Raw genomic sequence first — 22,028 nt, 5'->3', positions numbered from 1 at the left:
TATTTATTTAAATAAATATATGTAGAAAACTAGGAATAAGAAAGTTTCTAATTTTATGGTGTATTACAAATCCTGGATGTATATATATTCATCTTGCATAAACTTTTTTTGTAAAAACATGACATTTCCAGGGACAGAGATACGAGTTCGATAGACTTATACTATAAACCGAGGATTAACATCGTCGGAAACATTCACCGGAAAAACGGCGAATTCGCGACCATCTACCGACGATTATTCCGCAAAATGCACGTTTTATCTCAACTGTCATCTTCTTCGCTGTCTTTGACCTTTTTTTTTTTTAAATTCTCATCGAGGATGGAGAGCACAACTCCGGTGTCGGTCACCGAGAGCAGCTTTTGAAAACGACATGCACAGCTTGAGCGCAGTCTCTTTTTCAGCGGCGAATAACGCGTTCTATGATCTTGGATCGCAATCGCGATATCGATCTCCGTCACGCTGCCGCTTTTATTATATACCCGATGTCTTCACGTCAGGAAATTTTAATGCCATGCATTTATTTAATGCTCTGCAGCTCTTCTCTCTACATTTGACACTTAAATACGCTGAGCACGCTTGCGCGAACGCTAACTCGTTAACTACAGGCTCTTCTCCGTTCGACTGCGTTTCCCGGACCTGATAAGTCGAGCACTAAACCGTCCAGTTCAACTAACTATGACTGCCAAACCGTCGCATGCGACTGGCTTCCAAACTCAGCCCTGCGCACAGATATTTTCTCATTGCATGCATCTTACAATTGCTTTGACGACATACACATTGATTGATTATTCGTAGTAATTTTTTGTAGAGAGTTTAGTACAACTTTAACTGCAAATGTAATAGAAGCAGCACAGATACAAAGTTATATTACGCTTTGATTGTATTGATAATCTGATTTAACAATCGATTTTCCTTGTAAATCGTAAATCCACTTATAGAAGCCTAAAAAAAAATGAGAAAAATTTTTATTTCTATCTTTTTACAATTTTATGCTCGTAATAATGTACTTTGTGCAATCCTTCAATTAGATTGTTAATAACAATCGATAATATTGCATGATGGAAAGATTCTCTACAGCCAGATTATCAATCATGTAATGATGAATCAAAACATTGGAGCAAAAGCAGATTAAATCTTGTAAGCTTCACTTTAAATACAAAGTCACATTTATAAACCTTTGCATATTATTGCGAACTTGGTCCATCTTGCTTTGAACTCTTCGATTATGATATAAAATACTTGTACGCCAGCCAGTAAATCGCTTTGATATTAATGCTAACTCTCAATGGGCTGGAAACGTGCGCTGGGTAAGCTTCGGTAGCGCGAGGTAACTATGGGAAATGGGCAGCTTCGATGTTAACAAAGGTGCAAAGACTCACGTGCAGCTTGCTATCGTGAGAACTGGCAAGCGACAACTATGTCTGTCTGTCTGTCTATCTGATTTATCTGTCTCTGTCCGTATTCGCTCTATGTGGCATGCATCTCACTGTCGAGAACCGATCGTTAACCGTCCGTCTATTGCGCTGGTAAGTAATTTGCATTTTGCTCCTAACCGGTGACAATGGCTTCCGTTAACTTTAACACAAATTTTGACTATTAGAAGTAACGCCAAAGTCGGACGATCGATGGCAAACGCTTCTTGGGATATCGAGGGATCTTGAAATGCGTCGTGTGTCGGCCTGAAAAGGTTTCACTACCAAGAGTCGGGAAGAAAAGACTTCTCGAATGAATGCAGCGCAAAAGCCATATTCAAGGACTACATTTAATATACGTTTTATTAAAAGTTTGATTAAATCTTAAAAATCTTAAATTTAATTTTTTTCGAGCTTTTGAAAAAGTCAGACCATTAAATTTTTCAATTCTATATTAATATAAAAATTTTATTATCGTGAATCACTCTCGGAGGATAAAACGTGTCGCGTTTAAAGTGCAATAAAGTTACCACGGCGAAAAGTAAAGATTCCTCGAAATCTAACAGCAAGCAGCGTCATTGGTCTCCCGAAGAGAATGCTCTTCAACGAATTTATCTTATTTAGGCTTATTTCGATGGCATATGGTCAAATCGGTATGATCCAAGCCGCAGCCGGTTTCTTCGTCTACTTTGTCATTATGGCTGAAAACGGATTCCTGCCCCTATATCTGTTTGGCATCCGAAAGCAATGGGACTCTAAGGCTATCAATGATTTAACCGACAGCTACGGTCAGGAATGGGTAAGTAATCGAGGAACATCGGACGTTCTCTTCTATTAAAGCATTCTGATACTTAATTTTCAGCAAACCAATTCTTCTTTGTTAATAACTGAAAAAAAAGAAGACGTAGCATTAATAATAAAAATTTAATTTAACTTTTAATTTAATCATATTCTCAATTTCTTGACATAATCATATATTAAAAGCATCTATAGTTAATCATGTAAATTTATTTCTTGCAAAAAAAAAACAGACCTATAGAGACCGCAAAACGCTGGAATTCACCTGCCATACAGCTTTCTTCGTATCGATTGTAATTGTGCAATGGGCTGATCTGATCGTCTGTAAAACGCGCCGGAACTCGATTATTCACCAGGGAATGAGAAACTGGGCTCTGAACTTTGGCCTCGTGTTTGAGACCGCCCTCGCTGCGTTCCTAAGTTATACGCCCGGTATGGACAAGGGTCTTCGTATGTTCCCACTCAAGTATGTATTATCCATCTTTGTATCTCTCGGTCTCTAAAATTTGTACCAAGAACCAAATTTATGTTCAAACTTTGATTATAATATATTTATTCAAATCTTTTACACATTTAACGCTAAACAAATCTAATCTAAACTCGACTTTTATTTAATACACAAAGATTGCAGTTAAAACATCATCGTCGTTGAATTGTACTTACTTTCAAATCGGCAGTATATATTTGTATAATACGATGCAACACGAGAATTAATAACCCATACATGTAACGTTGCAGGTTCGTATGGTGGCTGCCAGCTCTGCCGTTCATGTTCGCCATCTTCATTTATGACGAGACGAGACGATTCTATCTCCGCCGGAATCCAGGCGGCTGGCTCGAGCAAGAAACTTACTATTAGACGCAAGGAGAATTAAATCACACGCATGCAGAGCGCGCACGCAAGAGGACGAGTGAACGGACGAGAGAGCGAGAGAAAGAGAGCGAGAAAGAGAGAGAGAATGATGATGAGAGAGAATGAGACGCATACTCACACCTGAAAGATATACACCTGAAAAAAAAGAAAAATAAGTAAATCACTCATGTTGAACAGATATATAACACTTTTCACATGGAATGTGCTACTGGGTCTGTCCGAGTCACGTGTCGAGAGAGCAATGGATGGATAACGAAGGATGATGCGCAAAAATTCGCGCTTGCTCTCACGACGAGAAAGAAGGCGCTATTTCTCCGCGACATGGAGAAGACCCTTTAGCGCTATAGATACAGCGCGAGATACAAAGAGCACGCTCGTTGTTCTGGCTTGCCGCCAACAATCGCTTGCACGCTTGCGTGCGAAGTTTCATAGTCTCAAAAAATTGATCCGGTGTTCGAGAGAGAAAAGAAGGTTTCATCGAGGGGAAATTTCACCAGTCACCATCATACAGATTGGGAAGCCGATTGGGAAGTCGCGCCTTCTGCTCTGCGTCCAACTATACAACTACGAGGCTTTCCGGTGATGATTGGTGCTGCTGCTGCTGCTGCTGCTGCTGCTGCTGCTGCTGCTGCTGCTGCTGCTGCTGCTGCTGCTGCTGCTGCTACTATCAGGTTATGGACGATATATTCTACAAGCATTGTTCGAAGATGGAACGAAGGAAAGAGAGAAAGAGATGATTGAGAAGAGTCGCTGAGTTGATGACGCTGCAATGTAACTGATGCAAGAGTGTCAGGCCTAAAGAAAAAACGTGGTAACGCGATGAAACATAGATGAAAGGAAGCCGAAATGGCAATGAGAAAGTCCGAAACGGCAGCGGGAATAGACACGCGCTCGAGAGACCGGGGTGCTAATGCGCGACAGAGAATCACGGAATCACGTGTATTCTTATGTATGCCGGATGCAAATTACTACATTCACGCGACTTCTTATACTATTAGTGGCGTATTATAGTAGACATTTTTGCGTTACCAAGAAACTTTATAATAATAGGCTTTCGTTGATCGTCGATCAATGCGCGCAAAATAATGGTACGCCAAAGATCGGCACATACACACAACACGCCCTCCATTGAGAAGAATTTTAAATCGAAGACAAGAAGATAGAGACTCGTGGAAAAAGAAAGGGGAGCAGAGAGACCGACGTGACAGAGCAAATCGAAAAAAGTGCTCAATATAACAGGAGAACCGTTAAAGAAAATTCTTAGGCATCTCGCGTGACACCGAAATATATACTTCGTACGAAAATCTAATTACTTGTTAATTGTAACGAAGGACCTGATACGACAGATATATCGGCACGGTCTATAGTTATACGTCATGATAAAATAACTAAAATAAAGGGAAGAGAGAGAAAGTTATATAAATAACTAAATGAAATAAAAAAAAAAAATAATAAAATATAATTAAATAAAGTCGCATTCGCAGTATTTATTATTATTAAATAAACGACATACACATTCGGTTTTGAGTCTTAATCCGTGTAGCTGTCAGGACGAAAACGGCAAAAACGTATCGCGTAGTTTCAGTATAGTTATGACTCTTAGCTCGAAAATAATATCACACTAACACACGTGAAAACATACGGGGAGAATGGACTGGGAATGGAAGAAAAGTGCGCGCTGATCGGGGTGGGTTCCAGCGGAGAGCGGGGTGGTTCATCCCATCGTAATCGAGCAGTAGGAGGGTGGGGGAAAGAGGTATAATTAGGAGGCGAAGATATGTATGTGGATAGTAAATGTAAAATAATTATCAACTGAATCACTACCAATTGACGAGAATATACGAACTGATAAACGATATGTTATGTGATTGCGCGGGCAGATAGTAAAGCGGTAGGTGGTCGCGGCCTGGTTGCCGGCGAACCGGAGGGAAAAGAAAATAAATCCTGCCGCATGCCATTTGAGAAGATAAGTGAATTATTATAAAACGTTATTGATTAACGACGAAAGAGAAAGAGAGAAAGAGAGATAACAAAGGTGAGGCAGGATAATGGGATAGCGAATATGAGGAATAATACACTGGATACTTTGTATTAGAGAAGGGGTGCGGTATATGTACGCAGAATATAGACAGGGAAAGAAAGAGACAGACCGGAGCAGAGAAAGCGAGTAAAAAAATGTTCTTACTTAGGTAAAAGCTAAATGAAGAATATAAAAATTCCTTCTCTTAGTTTTTCATAGATTTAAAATGCCAGCGGGACAGCTCGCTATAAATCATTGACCCCCCCGCAATGCGGAACGCTCTGTATAGCAGCGAAACGTATAGGATCTCTTGTTAGCCAGCCGGCGAGCGCGCTGTTCGTGTTACGTATGTGTGTGTATGCGTGCGCGTGTATGTGCGTTGTGCGTGTAGTATCGAAACAACACACAACGGTGACTTAAAATGCCTGCCACGCGACTTTTTTTCTTTTTTTTCGGGCCGGGACGATCCGAGACTTTTCTCATCGACGCGATCTCGCAACTGTATACACGAATATATTATATCCTCCCTCCTCTCGTCTCCCCTGGGATGGGTCTCTCTCAATCGTTGCCCGCGTTCGTTTCGGACGCGATCGCGTTGATGGTTGCGTGAGAAAGTCCGCAAGACGAAAAATATTACCCGCGCGAACAAATTTTCGTTCAACGATATCTGAATAATTATGTGAAATCGCACTTGAAAAGAGACGCGAAAGCTACAGTCATTTTTGGACAATGAAAGAATGAATAAGAGATATATTCTCTCTCTGCTTTTCAAAAATTAGAATCAATATCGCGAAATCAATATGACGAAACAGTAGGGTTTCAAAACATCGTTCTCGCAGCTATCGTTAAAAATATTGTGAAACGCGATTAATTTAAGACACACTCGTGTGGCGACTCTCGGACGATAATCATTCCATTTCCTTTGCAAACAATAATGCTTCTTTCATTTACATATCGCGTATAAGCAATCCAAAGTCCAGTATCTAACTCATCATTGCATTACGAAGGGAGAATGGAGCAATTGCGTGGCTATATTGTTACAATTATATCATGTTATATAATAACCCGCGAGATGATCGCGTTCTCGTCGATCGATTGTGGCGAACGCGGGACTCGATGAGTGAACATGCGACGCTCGTTCGGCGGCCCAGGCCCCAAAACTACCCTAAGTGTTCAATAATCGACGTGTTCTCGAGGTGCCCCGTACAACGCGAAACGTTTCTTCCTTCGCCGGTTTCTTCCGTCCGGTGCCGCCGCCTCGAGTGGACCCGAAATAAGGCTCGCAATTCCTCGACTTCTCGCGCGATTGATTTTCTCTGTTGAAAACGCACGAGAGATTGCGCGAATTGCATTCAGGATACGCGACCGATCAACTCAAAAGAATGGAAGGTCTGAGAAAGAAAAATCAAACGTTCTCAACGTTGTCGTTTAGGCTGTACTTGCATGGTCCCACGCGGAAGAGAATGACGAAGCAGAGGCTTTGCTCACGGGTGCGGGAAAAAGGCATCGGATAGAGACGAGATCACGACTCGCGCGCGAGCTCGTACATCGGGAACTGGAATTCGAGACGTTTCAAAAGTATCCATCGGCCGATCGGTGCATCACGCGAAATCTATTCTATTCGGACGCTATCCAATCATCATGGCGTTTCCAAATTCGATCGACGCCGATCAACTGAATTCTCCTCCTCTGCGTTATATAGGCGAAAAACTGTAATTTTTAGAAAGAGACAGCGATTAACTGAGCCGGGATGAATAGGGCTCGATTTTAATGTTGCGACACGGCTCTTGCGCCGTAAAAGATCGATCGCTTCTGTCACAACGAATATGCGATGATTTAAAACGTTTCGCGCGTGATTGTTACTCTCAATGGAATGTCCGTTTTTTCGGATCGGATGCGAATGGAAAAATGCAGGATAAAGAGAGAAAGAATGGAAGAGAGAGAGAGAGAGAGAAAATGAAAGAGAACGAAAGAGAGGAACATACCTGCGTGTATGTATGCGGTGGATATCTTTGAAGCTATGGAGAAGATCCGCGGCGTTGTCGACAGGGTGTTCCGTGCCTGTAGGGGGGCCGTAGGAGCCCAAAAAAAATGCTTTGCCGTCGTGCGCCGCCTCTTTACTTTAGGCTAATAATTTAAATATTATTAATAAAATATAATAGTATAATAATATAAATAAATAATATAATGATAAATAATAATAATATTAATAATAATACATGTTACAATAAGATATTATTAGATGTAATTATTATATATGGTTTAGTCTAGATCGTGTTGTTGAAGAAAAAAAACAAAGTACGTATAAGCGAACAAAAAAAAAAGATGGAAGACAGAGTAGAAAAGAGATGGAGGAGAAGGTGACGATGAAGAAGAGAAGAAGAAGGCTGCGTGTATGTATGCGGTGGATATCTTTGAAGCTATGGAGAAGATCCGCGGCGTTGTCGACAGGGTGTTCCGTGCCTGTAGGGGGGCCGTAGGAGCCCAAAAAAAATGCTTTGCCGTCGTGCGCCGCCTCTTTACTTTAGGCTAATAATTTAAATATTATTAATAAAATATAATAGTATAATAATATAAATAAATAATATAATGATAAATAATAATAATATTAATAATAATACATGTTACAATAAGATATTATTAGATGTAATTATTATATATGGTTTAGTCTAGATCGTGTTGTTGAAGAAAAAAAACAAAGTACGTATAAGCGAACAAAAAAAAAAGATGGAAGACAGAGTAGAAAAGAGATGGAGGAGAAGGTGACGATGAAGAAGAGAAGAAGAAGGAGGGAAGAAAACAAGGGTTGAAGGAAGACATGCCAGGCGGGGGAGGAAGTTTCGGTCTAAGACCACACACAATCCTTTTGCGGTGGACTGAGCGGGACGATGTCGCGCTTATACACGCTTACTCATCGCGTTCTACAAGCTTACTTTATCCATGGAGTGCAGGACAATGTTACGCTTTCGTATCTTTGCACGCGTGATTTCGGAAAAGAGAGGATCCTCCTGGATCCTCTGTATACACATACACGCGATTATCATTTCGTTTCTATCCTTTTTCGCGCGTTTCTGTGGAGAGAAAAACAAGCGGCTCTCTGTGTTCTTCGCTTCATTCCGATTCTCTCCGCGATCAAAAACATAAACTCATACATACACTCGAATAGAAAATTTAGTTTTTCGTTTTTCCCGCTTATTGGAACGCTTTCATTAGGAACGTTCATTAGGAATATCCTCGCGAAAAAAAATGACGCCGCGCGCCTGCACAGCCCGCCGCATACCGCATCGGAATCATTGAACGATTAAAAAAAAAAGTTTAAAAAAGAGAGAGAGAAAAAGTAAGGCGGAACGATGTTTTATTAATATTGTATATATATTTTAAATAATTGTGAATGACGGACAAACAGATCGCACGCGCGAACGACGGCGACCTCGACCGAGAAGCGTTCTTCTCCCGAAGAGAGAGGGCCGCTTCTTCGCCTCACGGGTCTATCCGTATATACACTTTTTTTTCTGTTTCTTATTTTTTTTCTTGCGTTATAAACGCCGCGTATACCACACATTTACACACTTTGTACACCGCGTATAGAGAAAGAAAGAAAGAAGAGAGAGAGATACGGGTTACACGCTCGGAAATGACACGTACACCGCTCCACCAGCTATATCTATATTCCGATTGACGATTGACGATTCCCTTTCGCAATTAATTAATTAATTATTATTCGATAAGTTCTGTTTTTACACACGCGACACACATGTGAAAATACATCGCAACCTCTGAGATACGAATACAACCCAAGTGTCATTACTTTTGATGTTAAATAAAAAATACATAATTAATATATAGAGCGGCTTCCCATTTTCCTTGTCTTTCCTCTTCAACCGACATCGAGTAGATTAAAAAAAAAATTGTGCGTCATTCTTGCGATTATCGTAGGAGCAAACGCGTGACGAGCTCACTATATTATTATTAATCGTTACTTTTTGTTGTATTTTTGTAATTATTATTATCGTTGCTGAGATAAAGATATATCCAAGAATAATTAGAAATTTATAATAAGTAGAGAATAATAAATAAACTGTTCAAATATTTTGCAAACAAAACTACATTACTCGAGGAAATATTTGCGACTTATAAATGTATAAACGATAAAGATTATACCACGATGTATTTAAATCTCGGTTCTTAATTTACTGTTGTGTGAAATGTTTACTTATATGATCATGTATCTCGTATGAATCGTTTATAAATCTCTCTATAAATTTGAAAATATCCAATATTAGATGTAAATTTCATTGAGTTCAAAATATGGAAACCATAGACATAGAAAATATAGAGACCGAGCATAAACTCATGGTTTTAGGCAAGTGAAGTGAAGCCATTGCGGGACGGTGCGACGAGGTAAATTGTGCTTAAATCTGATTGGCTGTTATATTGCGCAAGCGTAGTGATGCTTATATCTCTTGCGATTGTCAAACAGTCATGCGAATATATATCCATATATGTCTATGTCTATGATGGAAACATTTGTAAATTTCTCCTTGGAAAGCAAGCGCGTTTATTTTTATATATGTGTATAGATTCTTATTTACTTATATCACACATTCGAGATAATTCTTATACCAATTTTACTTGCCATTTACAATGAAACAATATTGGTACAAATAGTCCTTATTTTACAGACTGAATAGAATTTAAAGAAAATACACATTTGAATGAATTTTCTTAGATGGCGGATACAAAATTCGGTATTCGTCGATCGATTATAACCTTGTTCAACATCATCGAGCTGCCGTTAACCGTCATCTTGACATTTGTTTGAAAATTTAACGGTCAGTGATGTCCAATGGGAATATTTTGCCCATCACTAATGACACTGTGCAGCGGACCACGTGACACAAGCTTAAGAGACTCGTGCAAATAGGACGCTTTTGGATTCGATATATGTTTCTAACGTATTTCTTCGTATTACTACATTAATGACATGAAAATATTTATTTCAAGCGCTATATCGAGCACATGTATTATTAATCTATATATAGTAAATATATTAACTTTTCCAGAAACCTCCCATTTTTTTTCTTCATGATGGGTATTAACGATACCATACATTTCGATAAAATATATACGCTACTGAGTCATCTGACTTTTACGCTATTACGCATGCGTGAAACATTTTATCGCGGCTGTTCAGGTTTTCGTAGAGCGTTTAGCAATTTTTAAAAGAACAAATATGGTTTCAGCAATCGAGAAGGAAATGAAAAATATATTCTGCAAAGCGCAGTACAATAAGATTGATCATCCACAGTACATGAAGAAAATGAAGAAATTATATGAGAGAGTAAGTCCGAACATTATGTACTTTTCGAGTATTTTGGTTTTGTTCCTTTTTTTTAATAGCTTTATAGTATTTTCTGAGATTTCTAATAATTTATAACATTTCAAGATTGAATCAACTAATTATCTGTACAATGATTTAAAGTAATTTTTTCTTTTGCATATTTATTTTATTAAACTAAATCTTATGTCAATGTTTTATGATTTTTTTTAATTTTCAGACCGACTTAAATACATTTTGGAAATATTTCATCACATTTTTGAAAGTGCCTCTCACGATGGCGCAGAAACATCTGCATATTATAAACACATTAGAGTTTTGTGCCAAATTTATAGTAAGCTTCTATTCTACCAAGGAGAGCGAAACCATGGAACCAATGTCTCCATTTGTCAACAAGTTATTCAAATTTCTCTTATCGCATCACAGTGCTAAAGATAAAGCAGTGAGATTTCGCATATGTTACTTTCTAAACATACTCTTCAATTCTATGGGCGATGATGCTTTTATCGATGATAATCTATGCGATCAAATTACAGTCAGTATGATGGATCGTTTGTTGGATAAATCATTTAAAGTCAGAGCACAGGCTGTTTTTGCTCTGCACAGATTGCAAGATCCATCGGATGAGCAATGTCCTGTAATAAAAATGTATATATTTCATGTATCTAAAGATCCAAGCGCTGAAGTTCGCAAGGCGGTCCTTGCCTGTATGGGTAGAAATCAAAAGACTTTACAAGCTGTATTGACAAGAACACGAGATATCGATGATAATGTGCGCAAGATGGCATTTGAATTTATCAGTAAAATCACAGTGCGTTCCTTGACTATCGAACAAAGAGAATGTTTGTTGAAGAACGGTCTCAAAGACAGATCCGACAGTGTCAGAAAATGTGTAAGCAATGTTTTGTTGCCAACATGGCTACGATGCTACAAGGGGGAGTACTTAAATCTTGTACATGCTCTCGATGCTGGTATAGGAACAGAAACTGCCACCTTAGCTTTACAGGTACTATTCAAGTGAGTATATAAACAAGTAAATGGTAAAAAAAAAATATCAATGACAGAATTTTATATTAAATATTTTTTTGCAGACATGCTAATTCAAAAAATTTATTGGAGCAACTGCCAATAGATAAAGACACAAGACTAATTTCACTGACAAATATATCGAACGAAAATATTTTGTATTGGAAATGTGTAATAAAACATTTTCAGAGTCTGTCGTGTACGGAAGATTTAGAATTAATTATTCCGGAATTATCGGGATTTTGTACATATATACGCGAATATATGACTCTCATATCTTCCAAGTCATATGAAGTATGGGAAAAACAATGCCATAAGTTTATTCTACTACAACTCTTTGAGATATCCACAACTTATGATCTCGCAGACGAAGTGGGTAGGAAGAATCTGAACGAATTAATAATAGATACTCTAATGAGCGATCATTGCTGCGATAAAATAATCGAATGTATAGTAAACCATTTGGTAAAAGTGATACCAGATGCTAACAACATGTTGAATATTATTGCCAATGTTATTAGCGAAACTAGACTACCTTCAAACGAAAATTTAGATACTCAGCAAATTACTGTGGAGCAGCAACAGGAGAAAGACATGCAAGTGAGTATTAGAATCTAGCATTGTTAATTATATATTGTAGATGAGAAAAATGTTAGGCACACACAGTTCTGCATTGTAGACGATTTACATTAAGTTAATTACTACCCAGATCCTTTTATTTCTTTTTTTTTTTTTATTTTTTTAAATTTGATTCTAGAAAGCAAGATTAAAGGTTGATATATTAGAGCTTGAAGAGGAATTATATCAAGCGATCAAGGAAGAGAATTTTTTACAAGCTGAGAGTCTAAAAGACAAGATTAAGGTCTTAAAAGAAGAAATAAACCAGTTGTCTAAGATCCAAGAAGCTGTAATACCCGATGATATGCGTGAGGAAAAAAATGATACCACAACTATGGTGAAGTGCCTCAACATCTTGTACTTTGCGATGCAATCCATTCGCGTATTAACACCCACACTCAAGAGTTTGATGTCTCTTGTTTTAAGTAGTCTCGACGTAAGCGTATATTAAGTTATATACATTATATGAGTATATAATTATAATATTTTATATTTTTTATGCAATTACTTACTACTATTCATCACATTTTAATTTCACTTTGTTTTAGCATCCCGATGATAATGTGCATGTATTAGCGCTAAAAGTGTTAGGTACTTATTGTATACTAGACAAAGAGTTAGCTAAAAAACATGTAATGATATTTTTCTACCAATTTTCTTACGAGCACGAGAATCAAGAAATTTGGATAGTTGCTTTGAAGGCAATATTCGATCTCTTGCTTATATATGGGTTGGAATATTTTGAAAATTTGCAAATCCAGGAAGAGAATTCCATGCAGAATAGATCTGAAAAGAGTCGTTCGCTTTACACACATGAAGACAGTGTCATTTCTATAAATAAACGGATTGAAATGGAGAAGGGCCCTTGCAATTTCATCAAAATCTTAATGGGATTGTTGAACAATACGGTAAATAGCTAATATTCTTGAATTCTGCTATAATTGGGTAAAATTTACTGTAACGCAACTATATTTTGAAATTTACAGAATCAAGATATGCGTACTATTGCTACAGAAGGATTCTGTAAACTGCTGCTCAACCAACGAATTAGTAGCAGTAGTCTTATATCGCGTTTGATAATTCTGGGCTATAATAAAGCCAACATTGATGATATTTATCTTCGACAATGCTTAAGCGTTTTTTTCGAGCATTTTATCGTACGTGTACCCGAAGCACAAGAAATACTCGAAAGCTCTTATTTTCCAACACTGCGAGCTCTTTGTGATGCACCGGATGTTAGTCCGTTACGGGAAATCGATACATATCACGTTTCCAAATTTATACTGAATTTAACCAGGAGAGGATATCAGAAAACCGGCGATCAAACGTTTTACACGCACAACAATCTTGCATTTGCTATATTGGCCGAAATTCTAAATCCGGAAAGCAACATAGATAAGGATACTCTCATTAAATCTTTAACGAATTTATGTATTCAAATAGAGGATGCTCCATCGAAACAAAATTTGCAAGAAGCCATCGAGAATGTTACGAAAATGGTATATAAACTCTTTATATTTTTGTTTTAAATCTTTAATACAATTGATAAAATAATATATATTGATTGTAATTCGATATATTTGATAATATAGGTGAAGGATTCTGATAAACGGTTGCTGAAATATATTCAGCAGTTCAAACAAAAATTAGAAAGCCCTGAAGCAATGGAGGTGGCGGTAGAATGTGAAACTGACAGCGAAGACTAAATATTGTTTAAAATTTTGTATATCTGTATAAATAATATATATTTTTATATTTGCTCCATTCCTGGATTTCCGAAAAGGTTAAAAATAAAATACAAAAAGCACATTATTAGATGTTCTTAAAATGCAATTTATCTATATATTATACTCTTGTGTTTATATGAAATATTTGCTTTTTTTTTTCCTTGTTAGATGTCACTATTTCAACCACTGATTTCTATACATAAGTGGATAAGGATAAACTATAGATATGGGCTGGTAATATGCATATATATATATATATAAACACAATGTATGTGTACATGTGACACTTGGAGAGAGAAAGAAAAGTACTACAAATGTATGTTTCTCTGTCTAACTCCCTTCAGACTCTAGACATCGCATCTAATACAGAAACTATAGCCAATCCATATTTATATAATGATATTTACAAAATCTAGAATTGGCAGCTGCAGCTACTGGAATGACATCTTTTAGTAATAATGGCGACCTTTAGATGGCGTATAAGTTTGTTTATAGTTACTTGAAAGCAGTTTATGTCTTTTGCTACAAAAATATGAGAACAGACTTTCTTAACGATAATTGAAGTTGAGAAGAAATCCTTTACAGACATGGATAAGTTGGCGAAACCGCAAATAATTTGCCACATTGAGAAATCGGTGGACTATTCGCTGTTTGATGTCAAATGGATACCATGCAGCGCCAAGTTCGTGGTTATGGGTTCTCGACCTCGTGGTACCGGTATTATACAGATTTACGAGTTGTCCAGCGGTGAGTTGAAGCTCGTGAAGGATATAGAGAGGTCTAATCAGATGAAATGTGGAACATTCAAGGCTTCCAATCTTCGGGATAGACACTTAGCTACCGGTGATTTTAAGGTTTCTTTTACTCAGATATTTGTTAATGTTCTAATATTTACATTTAATAGTATCTTATTTGATAAAGTTTTACAGAATATGCTAAATATGATCCGCCCATCTTATAGGGTAAACTAAATATCTACAATTTAGAGGATCCCTCGATACCAGTTTACACTGCTAACGCTCACACACAGATTATAAATGCCATTGATGGAGTAGCAGGTGCCAGCGTAGGATGCGGTGCACCCGAATTGGTAACTGGATCCAGAGATGGAAGTGTTAAAGTATGGGATCCCAGGCAGAAGAGTCGACCGGTCGCTATTATGGAGCCTAAGGAAGGAGAAAATCGACGAGATTGCTGGTCGGTCGCGTTTGGCAATTCTTACAATTCTGAGGAGAGAGTAGTGGCTGCGGGATATGATAATGGTGATGTCAAAATATTTGATCTGAGAGCAATGACGGTGAAATGGGAAAGTAATCTGAAAAATGGAGTTTGCAGTCTCGAGTTTGACAGGAAAGACATCCCCATGAACAAGCTGGTTGCCACTACGCTAGAATCAAAATTTTATCTCTTTGACTTGAAGACTCAGCATCCCAAGAAGGGCTTTCCATATCTTGTTGAAAAGGTCCATTATTTAGAGAGAATGAAAATTTATACTCTTTAATATATATAAGTTTGTAACCTGTGTGACTGCATGATTTTAGGCTCATAAGTCGACGGTATGGCTGGTTAAGCATTTACCACAAAATCGTGAAATATTCGCAACTTGTGGCGGCGGAGGAACAATCTGTCTTTGGAAATAGTAAGTGTATATATATATATATAGTTTATATCTGTTTTATAAAATTGCAATGTTAAGGGCATTATATTTCTGCGAGAATATATGTGCTTTAAAAACTAATATTTATTGTTTCTTAGTAATTATCCAGAGAAAAGAAAAACCACGGATGCCGACGGGATCGAGCAGGGTGTCGTGGGCAACGTTAGTTTGCTGCAAAATACTATGCTTTCATCGCAACCCGTTAGTTCTTTGGATTGGAGTCCGGATAAACAAGGACTTGGCGTTTGCACATCGTTTGATCAATGCTTACGCGTTATCATCACTACGAAACTAAACACATATTGATTAAACAGCGGAAAATGCTTGTAAATATAAGTCTGTACTATAGCAGGAGAAAAGTTCCTTCAAGTTCCATTTTGTATGCTTAAGGTAGCTATTAATACAATTCTTGAATTGCCTCATATGCGACTTTATCGAATACATGTAATACAGTCAGATAATAAGCAAGAAAACTGAGAAGAATAAGAAAATGTGCATCAAACTCGTTATTTATCAGCGGCATCTCGATACTATTATAGTTTGGATTCGAAATATCGATTTCTTGTTTACGGGCGCGTTACGCAATGGCCAGCAGATGAGAGTGAATTATATATTATTGGACTAATCTATTTAGAATCGGACTCTTCCTAAGCATCGGCCATTTTACGCGCGTAGTCGCGAGCGTTACGCAATATTGCGCGTGCCAACCTCCGCCATTTGAGGCGTATTCGACCTGCATGTTGTCGCGTCTACCTCGCGCTGCGTTGTGCGAGGAAGCAGCATTGCAGCTGCGCGCGTACACACAAGGTCAGAAATACCTCGATTGTAATTATATAAATTAATTATCATCGTCACGTTCATATGTCTTTGCCGGGATATGGTTGTCGCCGTTCGATCCACTCATTTTATTTAATTCTCTTTAAATTTTTTAGAGTTTTACAACACATTAATATTTAAGATTAAACTTTGACGCAGATTCTAGAGGGAACAAGACAAAGAGATAAGATGTAGTAGAAAGTGCAGCTTAAATTTAAAGATTTTTTCTTTTGTGTCTCGTGTCACGCATTCCAAAAAAATCTAACTATATATAATAACTCTGTTTCATCTTGAACGCAGAGAAATGTTTGACCGAAACAATTGTGTCTATTCTGCTTTTTCTCCGATTTAAAGATTTTTCATTTTTATTTAGATTTTACTAATATTTTTCCATTTTCTTGTACTTGACAAAATATATTATTCCTTTATGCTTTTTCCTTTATTGCAATTCATTTGTTATATGCATATCCTATTTCTAAAATGACTTGTATGTTCTGAAATGATTTTATCTTAGAATATATAATACAATTCCCCGTTTATGTGTATTTAACATATCTATATCAATCGAAGCAAAGTGAATCGGCTATCCTGAAAGTGTACCAAGTGTCAGTTGGCTTATTACATAGCAGTGTGTACATATTCACGGGAACATATATACACACGTCGACAGGACAGGTAGAGAAGTGTGCAATACCTGATTCCTATTTTCGTGTCTCGATGGCGCACTTGGTGATGCATTCCGTGACGATTTGGTCAACATCCAAGAATTGGCCGCGCAGTTGCATATAGTTGCTCGTGTTATAGTTACAATTGTCACGATTAAACCTTGAATAGAAAGATTGATCCCTTATAGTCCCTTAGAATCCCCCATTTTCCATTAAATGTTCATCACAATGTGCTTTCAATGGGAAATTCATTATTTCCATTTATTAAGATTGATGGTCGTTTAAAAGATAATCTTTCTTAATTTGAAGATTAATCCATTAGACAAGAGTTTTATTATTACTGCTTTATATTTGGCAACTTTTAAATTGATGATAACTATTAACGTGGATCGGTAGATGGGAAGGAATTTCAATATAAAAAAATATTTTTATTTCTTTTTTAAGTTTTTCAATAATCCTAGATCAGTAATCGTAGTACCAGTGACTCAGTAACATTATCTGGTCATAACATTATTCTAACTTAATTAGAATATAAAATCATCGAGTTTGTAGCGAGATTTTCAAAATTGAAAATAAAAGAAAATTTCATCATCGTAAATTAATGCGAAGAATATAATTGATATCACTTAGTCTATTGTACATTGTCTATTGTATATAAAATGCAAAACGCAACTTTCTTCGGTGGTTGATATATTCGTTGAAGAAACTTTCGAATGGCAGAAGAAATCGACAGCCCGCGCGATCGGTAGTATTAAAATGCGAGTTTCTTCATTAACAGGTACATGTGTTGATCTATCTCGAAGCCGTGCAGATTGTTCGCGTCACCCTGTAGCCTCATGAGCAGACCTCCAAAAGATACATAGGCTGATCTGCAAATAAAGAGGAAGAAAACAATCAGTTGTAAGTTTGCATCGTCTTTTATAATATGCAGGTTTTTTTTTTAATAACAGCATTATACGCGCGGCTCGGCTCAGTGGATTTTTCTTTCGTTGCTCGTAAAAATAAGTGAAGCATGCGTGATTCTCTCATATTCAATAACAAAGAAAAAAAAAAACGTCCGTATTGAAATCGTTAACGACGTTCCTCCTAGCAGGTCTGCGATCGTCATAATTGCAGTGCCGATAGCGGTCGTGTATATAGATCGGCCACACAACCAGCTAACCACACTGCCAACACGCCGATCGCTAAAGGAAGTTGTTCCTTTAAACGATTAGGAAAGATGTATCTGCTTTGCTGAAGATCTTCAGATACTCCGCTCTTCAAGCTCGATTGACGATCTCTTCTTCTCTCTTAATCGTTGTTTTCGTGACATATAATATACAGCGGAAGGCAAACTTGTGGCAAAAAATTGTTTCTGATGTAACAATCGTGTAAAGATATATTCTCAAGAGTACTGTTAATCAGATAAATTGCAAATGACTAGTCCGGTTTGTGATGCATAAACCCGTGATTAAAGGATACGATATAATATAGATATAAAAATTACTGTATATCGATGTAATAATGAAAAACTGTCATTTATCTTAATTGAAAACATTGAAATTATGGACACTCCTCCACAGTAAAGTAGCGTTTCTTCCATCACTTGACAATCAGCTGATTACTTATGTAATTACTATAACGATTGGAACTAATGGATAGAAAGACAACCAACGTCATTCTATGACTCGAAAAAGTACGCGCAAGTATAAAAATATCCATCGTTTTAGCTCCAGTGTCATCATGGATGACGTAGTTTTTTCGCCCCAATTGGCGTTAAAGATATCGCGCAATCATCCATCGTCGATGACGTTTAGAAAATGCATTCTGCGAAACACGCTTACCTCGATCGCGAAAGCGCGTCCGTGAGATTCAAATTTCGCGTGACTTACGAGATAGAGAGGGAGAGGGAGAGGGAGAGGGAGAGGGAGAGGAAAAGGCGCGAATACCGACAAGAATATAGCCGCGGCGTACGTGTGATGTTCAGAGGTTTCCCTATCGATTGACCTTGCCTTCGACGAATCTCTACCTCTCTAGGAGGCACTCCGCTGCTCTTATAAGAGTCAATTATTTTTAACCAAGTATTTCGAGCTTCTGCTTGTGTGCGCACTGGTTCCATTTACCCCTCCTCCCATCTCATTTCCCCCGACGCACTTTGCGCTTTTAATCATCTTGCACATGTCGTACATCTTTATATATTCTACACACATAATATAACTAACGCTAAATATAAATATACCACTATATAAATGCATAGCAAAACGCGTCATCTAAATTAGATTCGAGTTTTAATCCTGGAATTTAAGTCTTGTAATCTACCTATAAAAATCAAGAATCTGATCTCTATTAATGTCTCAAAAAATTACTGAAATATAAATTTTATCGAAGGTGGCATCTCCAATTTGTTTTCCAATTCTGATATTTAAAGTAAAAACTGATTTTTTTTATTTTATTTTTATCCATAATAAAAGTATATATCTTGTTCTAGGGGTAACGTTTTCCATTAAATCTTTTTCTTGGGACAATTGAAAGGATTATTCTTTATCCGATGGGCAATTTGAAAGTTTGTACTTTTTTTGTATCGATGGATCTATCAAATATGATTGATAACATAGATAAGACAAGTAAAAACAAAGGAAATGAAAAAACAAGTTCTTTCGATTGAAATTGTTAAATTCCAATTGCAGAAAAAAGCAACTTGACTCTGATTAATGACTTTATTCTTAATAATAATTTCTTGTTTATTAATTAGTAGAAATGCTAAGAACGGGAATAAAATATTCAATGTAACCGTTGTATAATTTCAATGCTGTTAACATCTGCTTCCATCATTTGAATGCTCTAAAGAGGAAATGCTTTTTAAAACTATGTACAATTTCTACTTTTTTATATCTATATGTATATGGTATATATAAAAATTAATCTTTATAATAAAGGCGCTGGTAAAATTAAATGAAGAACGCATTAGATGATTTTTATTGTCATTCGTGATACAATATAGCCTATGATCCTATGTGTAAGCGATGTGCGTGTATGTACGTGCGTATGTGTGCGTATAAATTGTTACGTGAAGCATGAACCAAGTGTAGGCGCTGCAATACACGCACTCCTCCGTTAACAAATCCCTCGTCATGGACGATCGAATGCCATTACGCATCTATTCATAGGGAGTCATCATCGTCGATGATATCGCACAAAAAAAAAATGTATTTGTCGACGCAACATGCGTTCGGCCGCTTGAGTGCACCCTCTCCTCTCCCCCGCCCCTCCTGTGAGATGCATATTTTACAATTGAAAGAAAAGAGGGGAGGCAGAGAGCGATGTTGACAATACTTTCGCAGCAGAATTTATTTCTCGCAACACACACACACACACACATACATACATTGTGTAGCAAACAAGTTCCTCGTGTGTGTAGAATTACTTTCTACAGAATCGCCGACAAATGTTAATGGACGATTTCACACTAATTGCGGGAACTCGCGTTGCTCTTATGCCGATCGTTCGAAACCCAAATTTACGCAACGTAAATCAAACATTATTATCGCAAATTATTGCTCTAGACCAAGTTGATAATCCCAAACGAGAATTTCCGACGCAATTATTCCAATTAGAACTTTAGACATATAGGTGGATTGTAATTTAATTAATATTTGTTACTAAAGGAACGTTATTAATAATATAGTCCTTGTAATATTACGGCATTTTGCTGTTATTTGTCGTGTAATTATAATTGTAATAACATAATCGTAACTTTAGTGAAAGAAAAAGAGTGAGGATACTTTCTTTCTCGTTCTTTTTTTATGACGAGTTCGAGAGAGAGAGAGAGAGAGAGAGAGAGAGAGAGAGAGAAAATTCGAAATAACCGCAGGTGTTTGTTTCATTATATATCAATGTACGTGTTATTTTTTCATCAAAGGGACTATAAATGTCTTAGCAGAGATGAAAAATATAATTAGATTGTAAAACATCTTTGTACGTCGCCTTGAAAATTTTTACGTCAATTTCTGATTATCAAAAATTTTCAAAAGTATTCTTTTTATTAGAAGTCAAAAAAGCTTTAGTAAATTCCTGTTAAACAATATTTTGATTGTAATCGAAGTCACATAAAACTGTCAAAAAAATTTTCCACCTCTGTTTTAAACTCTCTGCGGGATCCGGGAATGCTATTCTAATACGCGACAGTTCTCAAGTATTTTATACATATAAAAAGAAATTTTAATATACAATTTCTTTTTCCTGTAAAGATTATATAGTGTATAGTATACAAAGCATACGGTGTAGTTTAAAGCTTCGTAAGCTTCGTAAGCTTCGTGTCTTTCTCAGTATTATCCCCTTATGATAAGGATAGCGCAGGATATAGATGTCGATTTTTCCTTCCATTTACACTTATCTACGGCTCTAATAAAGTTGGCGTCGCGTTACTCGATCGTCGATGACGGCGACAGAAGAGATGTCGTACCAGATAGTGCATTTACAGTATTCAGGGCCCGTGTAAACGCGCATCTGGCACGAGCCCCAACTGCCCTGTAATTTCGTATTGGCTCGCTTCCGCTCGGCTCACTCTCATGTTCTTTTACTCGTTAATCTTTGCAGTCTCCATCCCCCTTTTTTTCCCCTTTCCTTCCTCCTACCTAATCTGCTTTTCAACTTTCCTTTTCCTCGCACGAAATTGCAATAAAGTTGCAATGTCCATATTTTAAATCACCATGTCAATAAAGAAGTATCTCATCGAACAATGATATTTGACTCACCGCTGATCGCAATTCATTGCGCGCGTGTTAAAAATGTAAACACTTATGTAACGATGCGTTCAAGTCACGCGATTATTATTCGATGTGTAATTAAGTTCTCGCTCCACGAGGCACAATCAAAAAGAAAAAAAAAAAAAATAATAATAATTTAACAAGGCGCTCGTCGAATTCGCCTCAAACTTATTTAACACGCGAAAGAAACGACGACGAGACAAGGGTTTCTCGGGCGTGCCGCGTATCTTTCAGTGGGATGTCAGCTGATGCTATTTTGCCTCTCGAAGCGCGAAATGAGAAGAGGACGACGTTGCTAATAATAGCAGTCACTGTCCCCGGTGCCACGACGC

The 22,028-nt window shown here is 37.2% G+C and overlaps 4 protein-coding genes across 11 annotated transcripts in view; 3 read left to right on the top strand and 1 right to left on the bottom strand.

Annotated features, from left to right (window-relative positions):
- Positions 1 to 3,540, top strand: part of LOC115240655 (sodium/potassium-transporting ATPase subunit alpha) — a 60,601-nt gene extending 57,061 nt beyond the window's left edge. For all 8 annotated transcript variants that reach the window (XM_029815943.1, XM_029815935.1, XM_029815936.1 and 5 more), the window contains 3 exons: positions 2,037 to 2,211; positions 2,444 to 2,676; positions 2,949 to 3,540. In XM_029815943.1, the coding sequence (XP_029671803.1) occupies positions 2,037 to 2,211; positions 2,444 to 2,676; positions 2,949 to 3,069 (529 nt within the window). In that variant the 3' untranslated portion in view covers positions 3,070 to 3,540. The remainder of the gene's footprint in view (positions 1 to 2,036; positions 2,212 to 2,443; positions 2,677 to 2,948) is intronic.
- A 6,706-nt stretch (positions 3,541 to 10,246) lies between these two features.
- LOC115240656 (condensin complex subunit 3) lies at positions 10,247 to 13,893 on the top strand. The gene is made up of 7 exons (XM_029815944.1): positions 10,247 to 10,445; positions 10,663 to 11,459; positions 11,534 to 12,068; positions 12,226 to 12,522; positions 12,635 to 12,994; positions 13,073 to 13,585; positions 13,679 to 13,893. The coding sequence occupies exons 1-7, from the start codon at positions 10,338 to 10,340 to the stop codon at positions 13,790 to 13,792; spliced, it is 2,724 nt and encodes a 907-aa protein (XP_029671804.1). The 5' UTR covers positions 10,247 to 10,337; the 3' UTR covers positions 13,793 to 13,893.
- A 168-nt stretch (positions 13,894 to 14,061) lies between these two features.
- Positions 14,062 to 15,953, top strand: LOC115240659 (WD repeat-containing protein 92). The gene is made up of 4 exons (XM_029815948.1): positions 14,062 to 14,667; positions 14,775 to 15,275; positions 15,355 to 15,452; positions 15,569 to 15,953. Exons 1-4 carry the CDS (start codon positions 14,401 to 14,403, stop codon positions 15,774 to 15,776), a joined length of 1,074 nt encoding a protein of 357 aa, XP_029671808.1. The 5' UTR covers positions 14,062 to 14,400; the 3' UTR covers positions 15,777 to 15,953.
- A 1,405-nt stretch (positions 15,954 to 17,358) lies between these two features.
- Positions 17,359 to 22,028, bottom strand: part of LOC115240662 (DNA-directed RNA polymerases I, II, and III subunit RPABC3) — a 63,874-nt gene continuing 59,204 nt past the window's right edge. The window contains exon 4 of the mRNA XM_029815950.1: positions 17,359 to 17,820. Coding sequence (XP_029671810.1) covers positions 17,703 to 17,820 — 118 coding nt within the window. The 3' untranslated portion in view covers positions 17,359 to 17,702. The remainder of the gene's footprint in view (positions 17,821 to 22,028) is intronic.

Source organism: Formica exsecta, unplaced genomic scaffold (genome assembly GCF_003651465.1).
Source record: "Formica exsecta isolate Colony F162 unplaced genomic scaffold, ASM365146v1 scaffold443, whole genome shotgun sequence".
NCBI classification, from domain to species: domain Eukaryota; kingdom Metazoa; phylum Arthropoda; class Insecta; order Hymenoptera; family Formicidae; genus Formica; species Formica exsecta.
The sequence above is the reverse complement of the archived record's forward strand: the minus strand, read 5'-3'. Positions and strand labels throughout refer to the sequence as shown.